General features: G+C 39.3%; 1 protein-coding gene across 16 annotated transcripts in view; it reads left to right on the top strand.

Annotated features, from left to right (window-relative positions):
• LOC136442136 (unconventional myosin-XVIIIa-like) overlaps window positions 1-13,550 on the top strand; it is a 127,369-nt gene that overhangs the window by 33,470 nt on the left and 80,349 nt on the right. For 15 of the 16 annotated variants that reach the window (XR_010756973.1, XM_066438883.1, XM_066438813.1 and 12 more), the window contains 9 exons: window positions 6,310-6,504; window positions 8,427-8,603; window positions 9,068-9,278; window positions 9,733-9,875; window positions 10,408-10,566; window positions 10,985-11,129; window positions 11,531-11,789; window positions 12,292-12,484; window positions 12,797-12,883. Coding sequence is in view for 15 of the 16 variants with exons in the window: in XM_066438883.1 (XP_066294980.1) it covers window positions 6,310-6,504; window positions 8,427-8,603; window positions 9,068-9,278; window positions 9,733-9,875; window positions 10,408-10,566; window positions 10,985-11,129; window positions 11,531-11,789; window positions 12,292-12,484; window positions 12,797-12,883 (1,569 nt within the window). In the remaining variant the exon portion in view is untranslated. Of the gene's footprint in view, window positions 1-947; window positions 1,156-6,309; window positions 6,505-8,426; window positions 8,604-9,067; window positions 9,279-9,732; window positions 9,876-10,407; window positions 10,567-10,984; window positions 11,130-11,530; window positions 11,790-12,291; window positions 12,485-12,796; window positions 12,884-13,550 lie in introns of those variants that run through there. The other variant, XM_066438868.1, reaches the window with a different exon arrangement.

The raw sequence follows: 13,550 nt of genomic DNA, 5'->3' as shown, positions 1-13,550 counted from the left end.
ATGTAAGTACTTGTATGTCTTTGTCCTACCTGTGCTTGTGTAGAGTGTACTGAGTGAATGTTTACCACGGTTGGATTGACAACGAGTGACAGTTCTGTGTCACTACCTGATGAATATTCATTTTCCTCTTTCACACCTAGAGGATGGCCTTACAATCAGCATTGTCTAAATGTTATGATTGAAATCCCACGAAGTATGCTGGTAGATTGTATTTATAATGCAGGTGTATAACATGATATGATCTCCAGTCACTGTTATACTGGTTGAGTGTCAGGCTTGAGAGCATTCATCTTTTGTGACAGGTATATTGCTAGGTGCCAACATTTTTGGAAAGTGTTTCCTGCCCCAGGTATACAATTACTGAGGAAAAAAATTATACCTAAGGGACCTAGATGTACTGTAGTATGATGTATTGTCTCTTATTCAAGTTATTGTTTTCAAAAGGCCAGGTGCTATATCAAACTGGATATTTTATTATGATCATTATCATCATTATATATGATTTAGGTATTTTTATATTTGTGAAAGTGTTGGATACGGAATAACTTCCCAGAAATATAATGTGGATGATCTTTAACGATGCATACCACCCCCTGTTGAAAAATTTCACAGGTCCTAATACAGAAAACCCTTAGTAAAACAAACTTGCCTCCTCATTTGCAATCAGGCATAACACAACAGGGTATGGAGCAAACCATTATACCACAGGGAGAGACAGGATCTGTAACATATTTTACGTCGCTCTACTGCTCTTTAATTTTTCATATGGCACCGTAATTATTGTAATTTGATGCCCACGGTGTCATTAATTATTCATAGGTGTGACACACCTGACGTCTATTGTTTTGACGTGGCTGTTCATTTTTCTTCCTTACCCTTGTGAAAGGGCGGTCTTTAGCATGTCCTTGCCAGCATAATGAAAAGCTCAAATTGAGCAGTGAGTTGTGAATTGGTTGGGTGTCTGGCATGTTGCACTCAAGAAGCTCCTCTGAGAGTCGCTCTCAAGAAGGACGAGAACCACAGCAAGTTTCTTTAACTCAGCCAGCTTGTGTCTTACCTCTATCTTGCAAGTCAGGGAAAGTGCATCAGTAGAAGATGATTAAGATATCGGGACCAGCTAGATTCCGTGTAGTTTCCTCCTCGTTGAGAATCAAGGTGAGTTTTTTTGTCATAATTTTGTGTTGTCAATGAGAGTGGCACTGCCATAACGAAAAGGCAACATACTTTTAGACTCTCTGTACATTTGGTCCAAGCTAAGAATCGTAGTGCAGGCAGATAGGTGTACTGGTACCTTAGTCAGGTCATGTTATAGTAGACATGGTTTTAATTGATACTACAACAACTGACATATAAATTATAAGGTCTGCATTATTAAACTGGTATTTGTTTCCTTGGACATTTTCAGCATTATATCACCAAAATAACATTCCTTACTTACCTTTGAGTTAACTATTCTGACAAAGCCTTTCCATAAGGTTGTGTATTGTAATAATTCAATAGAATTGTCCCTGACAAACAGTGAAAGCAAGGTTCTATATTTATTGTCCCAGTTTGCAGCTCACCAAACAGAGGAAACATGTCAGCCATGCTCAGTTTGTTTGGGAAGTCTTTGTTTCAAATCTGACAGCACAAGTTTGTAATTAGCCTAATTCAGCTGAGAACTTACAATAAACAAAGATGTTCACAATTACCATAACACTAACAGATAGCATGTAACAACGATATCAATGACAAAACAATGATGAAATACAACCTTTACTTTCCTGTCAGCAGAAAAAAACATTTCCCAAAAACCAAGGCACGTGGGAATGTGGTTTGGTTGGTATAAAAGAAGAACTGCTGTGTGTGTATTGTGAACAAAAATAAAACTTGTAATCAAGTTATTTCAAGGTACACCTGCAATTGAAAGTAAACCTCTTTGTGACAACCACTTATTGTTGTAACCTTGCTTTGAAGCTTTAAACTATTTTTCCAAAATTCGTGGTGTTCCATGATATTATTTCAACTCTGAAGTAGTACTGTTGCTGTTTGGAACATCGTTAGATAACGATTGGTTGTCCTACGTTCATTGCTGAAAAATCATTTTTCATTTGTCAGCTTGAAATAGTTTGGAAAACATGGAAGTCGAAATGGGATGCTTACACATGGGCATAGGGGCTTAGTAACCAGCGACATGCATGGCCTTGATCCCAAGCAACAACCGTGCAAATTTATAGGAAGAGTCCCATAATTACAGCCGACCTCACTGTGTGCAGAATGTCTAAGTTAACCACAAGGTCTATTCCGCTGACCTTATCTGTCAGCAACATACTCTCCTGTTTCAAGACACTTGACTATGTACACAGTACAACAGACTTGTTAAAAGCCCAATGGCAGCCAGAATAATTAGATACACTCACTGCACAAACATTGTACTGCTCTTTCGTTACAATTTTCAAATGGAGCCACTCTGTGTTTGTGTCCATTAATTATTTATGAAAATATGATAAACATGTAGGGAAAGAACTGCAGTAGTGTGTTATTACAGTATATCCACCGTACGAAGAAAGATTAATGTTCGAAATTGTATGTTATTGTTTGCTAAGCTGTTAGTTAAATCAATGATCTGTCAGTATATATGTCAAGGAAGCCTTGAAACTTCATGTAGGCATCGATAAGTTATCATAAAACAAAGATTGTATTTGTATTTGAAAGATCTTGACCTTCAGTTACTGTGACGAAAACTGTATGTTTTCAAACTCCCAAACACATGCCCTTGTCACTAAAGACTTCATAAAGGGCAATTATTAATTGTGTTTACTTTGACTGAAGTCTTGCCCACCTGTTCTCCTACCTTTGAAGCCTTAAAGAACAAGTGAAGTATTGTGTACATGTATATTCTTAAAGGTAGGAAAAGGGGACTAGAGGTACGGTGGACTGATCAGTTTAAGACCTGCTTTATGTTACAGAAAACTGTTTAAAAGGAAAGATTCAGAGCTTGTTTCAGACTGAAAAGCAGACTGAGCTTATTTGGATAATACATGGACAAGGTCCATAGACCATAGATGTAAATGGACAAGTCAAATGGTCTCCTTTAAAAATTTCATAACTGAAAAATGTGTTTTTATGCTTTTTTTGTACATTAGATATATCCATGGGCTTAAAATTTTAGAAGTAAATGTGAAGGAAAATTTGACAGTTTAGACTAAGATTATGTTTGATGTGTTTTGTAAATGGTCCAAAATGTCTTTTTGCCCTACATATCTCATCTTGGAATGGTATAGCAAGGATGCAAGAAATGCCAGTAAATCTTTAAGAAGACAGCCACGTCAGTCCTGAATAATGTGCTAAGATAACAGCAGTCCTCACCATGTTGACAGATGTCACACGGTATGCTGGTAGGTCATTTGGGTCTTAGGACAGAACAGGTCGAAGAGAAAACTTCTTATCCCAACTAAACAATTCAATGTTGGTATTAATTTTGATGTAAAAGCATGATAATTGTGAATAGCCTTTAATATGCTATGTAGCAACCATAACTCTATAGAAAAAACATAAACTTTAGAATTTATAAAATTTTAGATGATATACTCAGAGTGGCCCAGGGATATAGTGCAAGTCTATAGAAAAGACATAAGCTACGATTTATAAACTTTATGGATGATAAATGCTCTAGCCCTGTGATAGAGTCAAAGCTTCGGTCACTTGAAAGTACTAATAAAATGTTCAAACAGGGCCAGACTAAACGTCCACTCTAAAGCCTGTAACAGTTTGAGCAGGCATGTACACCTTCTTACTTATCTGGTCCAGTACCCCTGCCCTAGCCTGTCACATGAGCTGGCACTAAGGTATGGCAGAGGGTCAGCCTTGTTCTTTGTTCTTTCTCTCTCCAAAATCCAAACAGACTTTTGTGGGTTGTGCCGGTTAAAGAGGACCTTTATCTGCTGTTTGTTCCAGTATGTGGACTCCAAACATACGGAGCAATTGCTGGGGTTTCTCTTGATTTCAGTAGGCATTCCAAAGGGCAGTCACAACAGGCATTTCAAAGTTTTTTGAAGGAACTGATGATGTAATGAATTTGGTACCTACATATATTGATATACATGTTTGATATAGATATAATTTACCAGGGAAGTTTTGCATTTTTTTGCTACAACTGTACAAAATGCAGTTTTGATAGCTGTACATATATATTATTAGATATCTTAGAATATGATGACTTAAGCTAACTGAAAGTTTGTTAGAATTACGACGCTATGTACATGTACCATCTTTACACAACTACCTCATAAAACAATTCTTCTGTTATCATTCCAGTGTCTGCATTCTTCTTCTATTACTATTGTTTTCACTATCATTCATTTTCTCTTCTCGTGTTCTTTCCTTCCTATCTCTGTTCTATACCTTCCATCCCTCCATTCTCAGCCCAGGATCTACTGGTGTTTAGATGAAGTGTTCACCAGCAAGAAACCTGCGCCATGGAAACAACCAATCACACAGCAGGTCTTTCCTATCTCCATCTCTCCTCTTCTCCATCCTCTAACATTACAGTACACTCTCATGTTAATAGCTTACTTTAACATTTTTAATGCTATGCACCAATTTAGCCATCAGCAGAGAGAGAGTTAAACATTTCTTCCCTTAGCCTGAAAGTTCATCTGCGTTGGTAAAAATTATGAAACAAAGGACTAAACTTTTACCCCTTGCTTGTTGATCGCTTGACATCAAATATATGCACTTAGATGACGTTTATGACTACAGAATTTGTTACAGCTACATTAACGCAGATGACATAACTTCATCAGTCAACAGTCTTGCTGTGCTATTAATATTTCATGCTTGGCTGAAGTTGGCTGCATTGCTACATTGACACAGTATGATGATTCTGTTTTAATCCATACACAGCTTGAACATAATGCACCGTTGAAAGCAATTGGGACTATTCTTCATGATTATCCACTGTTACATCTCTAGCACAAGCCTCCACCAAGACAGTATATTTATCTCCTTTGTATCACAATGGTTAATGGTCATTCCTTAATTGATCCTACGTGTATATCCAGGTCACTGGACAAGTGTTTTTCACATCGTGATTATTGAAAATCAACCATCAATCAGTTTAGATGTCTAACAAATGCAATGAAACTAAATGTAAATACCAAGTCCTATCAACAAAAGTGAGACTACTGACTTTCAAAACATTGAAAAGGATAAAGAGGTCAGCATAATCCATATGACTGTTCTTGTGTAGACAGTATGTTCTTTTGTAAAGCTTGACCTCCTGTCGTTTAGGTGAGGATAAGCTGGATTATCGTGTGCCATTTTGGGCTGAGGCTTTGGAATGTAAAAGAAGAGTTGACATCACTTTTTGGTACATGTACATCATGCCCAAATACCGAAACCTTACCGCAAATAGACCAAAATTTCCTGAGATATTGCTTCATAAATTTATCTCCACCTTTGAGCTGTCTAAACTTACCAAGTGTAATGTTATAACAGAATCTCCTGTCTAATTTGATTTTACCTCTCTAAGTGGGGTAACCTGGGTGGCTTTGATGTGTTGTTAAGGTGTACTCCTGTATTCTGCCAGTTTAAATCACATTACCGAAAGTAGGTCACAAAGGAAAAACACAACTACCGCCAGATAATATTTCCATATTACTTGTCTATGATCTACTGTAGGAAGCATGAAAAATTCGCTGTTTGGAAAACTTGCAAGCAATGTTCTAAAAAAAGAAATTTATTATAGTGGTACATGTATAATCATGAACAATGTAGACAGCTTGCATGTAGATACAAATGTATTTCATACCAATATTAATTTATCATTTTTCTTTTGGATCTGCTTGTTGCTTTTTAGATATTGTAAGTAGACTTTACATAAGCATTAATGATATGCATTAGAATTTGCTCTGTCAGTACCGATTAGTATGAGAGACAATTTATAGGTAACACTGACACCTAACATTCCTTTACTTGCGACAGGTGAACCACCCTATTCAGTGAGATAACGGAAATACCTTATCGGGTGAAAGCGTCAAGAGCATTTCAGTTAACTTATAAATATAATTGCGTGTATAATATTAAGGAACCCATGGCATGATGATGTGCCTCTTTTGAACTGGTGTTACAAGTCAGCTTGATAATGGCCGTAGTGACAACAGCAGATCATAATGGTGAACAGGTCACAAATTTCATGTTTGAGTGGTTAAAGTGTGGTGATGATGATGTCTAGGAAAATACTACATCATATATGAAAGGCTTGAGTGTTATGTTGATGTAAAACTAAAACCATTTAGATAACTGAATGTTTTTGCCTTTGTTGTTTAGGCTAAGTCGGAGGGCCAGGTAGCTGAGGAGGAGTCGTGGCTGTCCCATGCAGAGAAGGTCTGGCTGGTCCACAAGGGGGGGTTTGCTGGAGCCGGGCTCATCCCCAGTGAGGATGACCTCCCTGAAGGTCGGGTCAAGGTCAAGTTGGACCATGGAGGAGAGGTGTTGGAAGTGGACGAGGATGATGTTGAAAAAGTAAGTCGTTAGTATTATGATAGTGGAATGTTGAACATTTGAAAAATCGTCTATATGCATTATTTTTTTGCTACTTATTATTATGTTTCGTGTTTCGCCAACGAAACATATTGTTTTTGTAAGGTTTCTTCTTCTTCTCCTTCTTCTTCTTCTCCTTCTCCTTCTTCTTCTCCTGTCAAATCTTCAAATCGCTTCTTCTCGGTCGTCCGTCGATCAAATTAGCTGAAATTTGGTATGCAGGTAGAGTACGTGTATACCCCTAGAATATTTTTAAATTTTTTTGATATAAGTTTTTAAAATGATTTTATGGAGGTTTTTTGGTCATTTTCAGACAAAAGTCGCACATGATGGCCTCCAGTGCCGTGGTGTTGAAACCTGAGGACCTGACATTTGGTTCAGTTGTGCATTGGATATTTACCCAAAGGACCCCATGATTTTTTTTGGCATACACTACTTCAAAATGATTTATTTTACAATTTTTTGATGCAATTTTTGGTTATTTTCTGTCGGGGCCAGCAAGAACTAGGTCATACTGTAACATAAGCCCTCCTACACTTACCATGTCTGGGACTTCAAACCAAGCAGATGTCAGGGGGTACCTCTACTAATGGTATTACAGAAAGTTATATGTACCTTATGTTACATGGTACGGATGTTATATTTGAGATGTAGGTACCTATAGGAAAGGTGACTACACCTGACAATTACTTATGCTAATGAGGACCTAATTCGCATAATGTATGCATAAAGTTGTATGTCCCTTACCGTAAATGCTGCGGATGTCATCTTTGAGATGTAGGTACCTTTAGGAAAGGCGAACACGCCAGACCATAAATTATGCTAATGAGGACCTAATTTGCATAATCAATGCATGAAGTTGTATGTCCCTTACCGTAAAAGCTGCGGATGTCATCTTTGAGATGTAGGTACCTTTAGGAAAGGCGAACACACCTGGCCATCAATTATGCTAATGAGGACCTCATTTGCATGATTTATGTGTAAACTTGTAATTCCCTTACCGGAAAAGCTGCAGATGTCAGATTTGACATGTACGTACCGTTAGCAAAGGTGATCACACCTGGCCATGAATTATGCTAATGAGGACCTCATTTGCATAATTCATGCATAAACTTGTATTTCCCTTACCGTGACAGCTGCGGGTGTCATCTTTAACCCTTAAGCTGCCAGTCCCGACTTAACTAGGGATACAGAAATATGCCTTGTGTGCTGGACCCGGTTATAACCGGGATAGGGTATTCCCCAGAACAAAACAGCTTTGCGTGCGTGTAGCACGCGAAGCCGGGAAGTTAGGGGAGTTAGCGCCGCTGGGTGTTTCGCGGGTTTCGTGAGGGAGATCAGGGGTCAAACATTTTTGATTTTTACTTGGCTAAAAAACCTGGCAGCTTAAGGGTTAAGATGTAGGTACCATTAGGAAAGGTGAATGCACCTGGCCAAAAATTATGCAGAAACTTGGATTTCCCCAGGAGTTATTTTGGGACAGCCCACTTCTTGCATGAGGAGTATGGGCGAAACATCCTGAATTTGCTCTTAAAGCAAATGACGGCCAGTCTAGTTGTACAATGTATTTTTAAAATGCCCAAGAAGACCACTCAGGAGACCAACAAAATCTGGAAGGGATTCTTAATGCTGCTGTCAATGGGAAAAATTAAGGGCCAACCAAAAAGTGGTCACATTGGCCAAGTGGTCCTTTGCAGAGGTGGTCCCTTGTACAGGATTGACTGCACATACTTTTGCTTAGTCTACGAATAAAGCTTATTTGATCAATTTTCATAGCAGCAAAATCAGACTAGAGGCATTCATCCTTGACTATTATCTGCATGTTCTTGTAAGCTTACATTAAGGACACACATTTTCTTCAGATATGTCTAGCAGTTAACCGTATACGATGTCTTTGTCCGCAGGCAAATCCGACGCAGCACGACAGAGCGGAGGACATTGCCTCCCTGCGGTACCTGAATGAGTCAGGTGTGCTGCACACCTTACGACAGCGCTATGGCAGTAACCTGATCCACACCTACGCCGGCCCCACCCTCCTGGTCATCAACCCCATGCACCCGCTGTCTGTCTACTCGGACAAGGTACAGAAATGATAAGATTGAATGTTCTGCTATTTGGGGCTTTCTTTTCCTGATCATGTTCGGAGCAGATGTGTTGAATACTCAGAGAAATGACTTGTCTTTACTGTTTTTCTAGCCATCATCAAAATGATACTAGAAATGTGTAGAATAGTTGACATCTAGTGTCAAACAACTTGTACAGAAGCATCTATATCCAGTATTTTATTTTTGAGCCTTGAAGAAATTTCTATGATGATGTTATTTATGAAAATTACCAAAGTCAAACAAAGTTTGAAAATGTATGTTTTGTCAACTAAAATGATGTTTTTGATTTGTAATACTTCTAAAATAAAATCTCTCTGTAATAGAGATCCCTTTCATCTATACATTAAGATCATATTTCTGCTAGGTGTAGATGATCCCTTAGGACAAAATGATGTCTGACTAGCTTAAATTACCAATGGTATGTTTTACATCTGATCCAGGTGATACAGATGTTCAAAGGATGTAAACAGGAGGACATGCCCCCCCACATCTACGCTGCTGCACAGACTGCCTACCGCAACATGCTGTCCTCCAGGCTGGACCAGTCCCTCATCTTCCTGGGCGCCAGCGGCAGCGGGAAAACGATGAACTCCCGCCACGTCCTGCAGTACCTCGCCACCGTGGCCGGGACGGTCAACAACAAAGTTTCTGGTTGGTGGAACAAATTTGATTTTGTAAAATCCTATGATCTAGAAAGTGATACATGTATCTTTCAAATTCTTTATATGACGGTTAAAAGTGTGAGCTGTATACTTTTGGTCCTTTGCTAGAAAGTGATTTTAACATACATGTACATCTATCACTAAGATCCTCCTAAAACATTGAGAAGTGTAATATTTAGAGTTATATAAATCTCTAACATGCAAGTCTTTCATTGCTATAATCACATGTCTAATAAAAGCCATCTGTGAATAGTTTCAAAAGGTTTGTAAGTCACTGAATAAAAAGAATGTTTGCACACAGTCAAGTGCTTTATTAAAATATTTCATTGAATTGCCCTGACGTTGGTTGAATAATACACTTGGTTGTTTACAAAGAGTCTTTTATCTAGTAAAAGCCAGATTCGTGCTTTTTATGTTAAACCAAATGACTGAATCTGTTACAGTTGAGAAGCTGAATGCGGTGAGTACCATTCTGGAGGCTTTTGGGAACAGTAAGACAGCCATCAACAACAACGCCACGCGGTACGCTCACATCACAACACTGGACTTCGACCACTCAGGACAGGTGGTCTCAGCAGCCATTCAGGTACGCAGTCCCTCAAGTCTTTTGCTTGTTTTCCACTGAGACCAAAATTTAGATATGAAATATGATAAGGTGACTCTGTTTAGAAGAATTACATGACTATTAAGTTTGTTAAATAAGAAAAGGAAATTTCAGCACTTAGGATAAAAGAAATTGGTGGTTTTTCCTTTTTTTGGTTTGTGCTGTTTGTTGACAGTTGAAACAAATGCTAAGGTTATGAGGAACTTCAGAAATACTACAGTCAAACTGTTCTAGAAGACCACTCAGGGGACAGAGAAAATATGGTCTATGTGGACAGGTGTTCACTATAGACAGGATTTTTAATGCTTTAGTCAATGGGAAAATTATTGAAGGGACGCTAAAAAAATTGGTCACATTGGCCAGGTGGTCCTTATGTTGAGGTGATCCCTAGGACAGATTTGACTGTACAACTGAACCATACAGGATACTATTGCGCTTTTATTTACATCCAGGTCAGTGTTCTTTTGTAACTTGTGTCTTGTAACTCATGTACTGTTTGTGTGTTTTTCTACAGACCCTGTTGTTAGATAAGAGCCGTGTTGTGCGGAGACCAGAGGGGGAGCTCAGCTTTAACGTGTTCTACCAGCTGCTGGCAGGGGCGGACTCCATCCTGAAGAACGAGCTGTACCTGTCCAACCTGGAACCCAACATCTTCGTCACTCCTCTGGACAGGGTCAGTTTGTCAGGGAGAAAGTAGGACCTACCATAGTGTAATGGCAGAAAATTCACATGTGAAGACTGGAGTACCATACTTATAAACTGGTGTACTGGTGAAAGGCTCTACCCAAATGATGGCCTTTTTTAGAACTACACAGCATTCCCACATACCCTTTGTATACAACTTCTTGGGGGGGGGGGGGGGTATGGTATTGCCTTGTAATGGATTGTATGGATTGAGTAGTAAAAAGCAAAATTGCTTCAGAATGTGGATAAAGGTTAGATATCAAGTTTATTGCAATAAATTTGTAGGTTGCTGCATAATGTTATGTGTGCCGGACATTGATACTGTATGTAACTCGGAGCTAACAATAAAGAAATTTTCTCTTGTAGCCTATAGTTCAGTTCTCATTGTTATTCATACCTTTGTACAGACTGATGACCGACAGCGAGCCAGCCTAGCCTGGGCCAGGCTCCAGGGCGCGATGGAGGTACTGGGGTTCACAGATGATGAACAGAAAGCCATCTGGTCAGTCCTGGCCGCAGTCTACCATCTTGGAGCTGCAGGGGCAGTCAAAGGTAAGCTTGAAATGATATGGATCTCATTTCATCTCAAGCAATTTCAGTATCTTTCATTTCTTGTTAGGTACTTATAAGTTGGAAAATTATGCCTACTGTTTTGGTCTTATACTTGGAAGGTAATGTTTGGTATAAGATATGTTGATATCTATTTGAAAGGAAGTATGAAATATCAATGTTCTGCAATTTTCTTGTACAGTCAAAAATGCCCAACAAGACCACTCAGGGGACTGATAAAATATGGTATTTGTGGACAGGTGGTGACTATAGACAGGATTCGTAATACTTGTGGTTGTGGTCACATTGGCCAGGTGGTCTTCATGTAGAGGTGGTCACTTGTACATGTTTGACTGTACTTTGCACTTGGTTAAAAGTTGATGAACATGTTGAATCCTGTGCAGGGTCCATGAGTGTGGGAGCACAGTTTGCCAAGCCCAGTGCAGCCCAGAAAGCTGCCTCTCTCTTAGGATACGAGGTGGAAGAACTGGCACAGTGTGTGTTCAAGGTCAGTGGGGGTGTGACCCGGGCGTCGTCCTTCCGCGGAGGGGAGCGGCCGGCTGGCAGCCCTACGGAACCCCCCAACCCTGTGGAGCTCCTGGAGGGCATGGCTGTGGGGCTGTACTCTGAACTGTTTAATGTCGTGGTCTCCCTGATGAATAGGTGAGGAAAAAATGTCTTTACTACCTTTTCATAGCCATTAAGTTTGGATCTGAATCCAGGCACCATTCAGAGTCAGTTGACAGAATTATATTTTCATGCTTTAAGAACTGGGTAACCATTACCTGACGATTTTGATGATGTCACCACTTGTAGTGTCAGGTGTCATCATATCAGACATATCAAGTTCAATGATGTCATCACCCCTTGGGAATTAAGTATTTTATCTCCAGTGTCAATTGTATCTGATTCAAAACTTCTGAAGATCAAATTTCATGAAATAGTTGCTTTATTACACAGTACTGTCGTACTACTCACAACATAGTAAAGTGTTAGTCCTTATTGAATTTCTTGAATTGTCACTATAGATCTATGATAGAGTGCCATGGTTTGAGTTTTGTTTCCTGCTGTTGGCTGGGCAACCCAACCAAAATGATGATGATCCTGCTGTTGTGAATTCTTGTTAGTTTGAATGTGTAATCTGACCTTTAACTACTTTCCCCAGATGTCTTGCCTCCACCTATCGCTCGGTGTCTTCCATGGTGTTACTGGACGTCCCCGGGTTCCAGAACCCGCAAACTGTGGGACGGGAACGGGGCGCCAGCTTCGAGGACCTCTGCTACAACTATGCAAATGAGCGCCTACAGCTCTCGTTCCACGATACAACATTTACATCCCTGCAAGACAGATATGCCCAGGTATGTAGTTTGAAATGATTTGATAGGCATAGTTATACTGTATAAGTACTCACAAATTAAGTAGAAGGAAACTTGTTTGCCTTTTTGAATCTCAAGTCATATTATTTCCTTGGATAGTGTTTTGTGAGTGAGCATGAGTGAGTTTTGTTTTCTTTTTGTGTTATTACTCACACTAATTACTACTCGTTGTTGTCACCAATCCTTTTACTCGCACTCATAGTGAATATATTCAATAGCTAAGGGGCTTTCCAAGGTTTAGGCAACACTTATTGATTGTAGCTTTCATTAATCACATTAAATATTTTTTTGCAGGAGAACATAGACTGTAGTTTTGAGACAGTGACGTCCACCCCTGCCCCTATGGTAGCTGTGATTGACAAGCCAGGACAGCAGGGTTTGGTGAGTCAGAGAGCCATCCCATATTGCACCAGACCTCTACTTTCATCTGCAAACAGTCAAAATGGCACCAGTGTACCTTTTCACAATCACTGTTTTTTTAAATGTAGCCTCACAACTTAGGACACCATTTCTCAAGACTTATTAGAAAGTTGCAGACCAAAGAAACTAGAGCACTAGTTGCGTATAGTCTCTCTCTTGGCTTGGCTAACAGTACAGTTATCTAAACTGGCATTGTCATTCCTTTAGTTCTTGCTCATCTTTTTCATCTAATCTTTTTTACTGGTATGTAAAATTTGCATGGCTATATTGCCCTGTATGAACTCAGGTTGTTAAAGGTTAACATTTCATCTAATACTAATGCTAATCTAACCAGCTTTTAAGTTCGCTGCATGTGTTTTATGCTAACCTACATTCTGTTTTGTTTTGTTTTGTTTCTCCACACCTCTGCATGTAGGAAAAGAGGGTGAGTTTCTGTTATTCTTTGGGGCATTTTGTAACTCATAACAAGCAGTTCCTTGCTGATGATGGATTTCTTCCTGTGCTCCCATCAAATACAGCATGAAAATTGTAAATCGACCACCTTTGCTACTCACATCTTCTTTCTTGCTTACTCATACTCACTTTGACAGTGTCTTCTTTCCTGTAATACATCTCAAGGCGTGAGCAT

This window comes from Branchiostoma lanceolatum, chromosome 1, assembly GCF_035083965.1.
Source record: "Branchiostoma lanceolatum isolate klBraLanc5 chromosome 1, klBraLanc5.hap2, whole genome shotgun sequence".
Taxonomy (NCBI): domain Eukaryota; kingdom Metazoa; phylum Chordata; class Leptocardii; order Amphioxiformes; family Branchiostomatidae; genus Branchiostoma; species Branchiostoma lanceolatum.
This window is presented reverse-complemented; position numbering and strand designations above follow the sequence as displayed.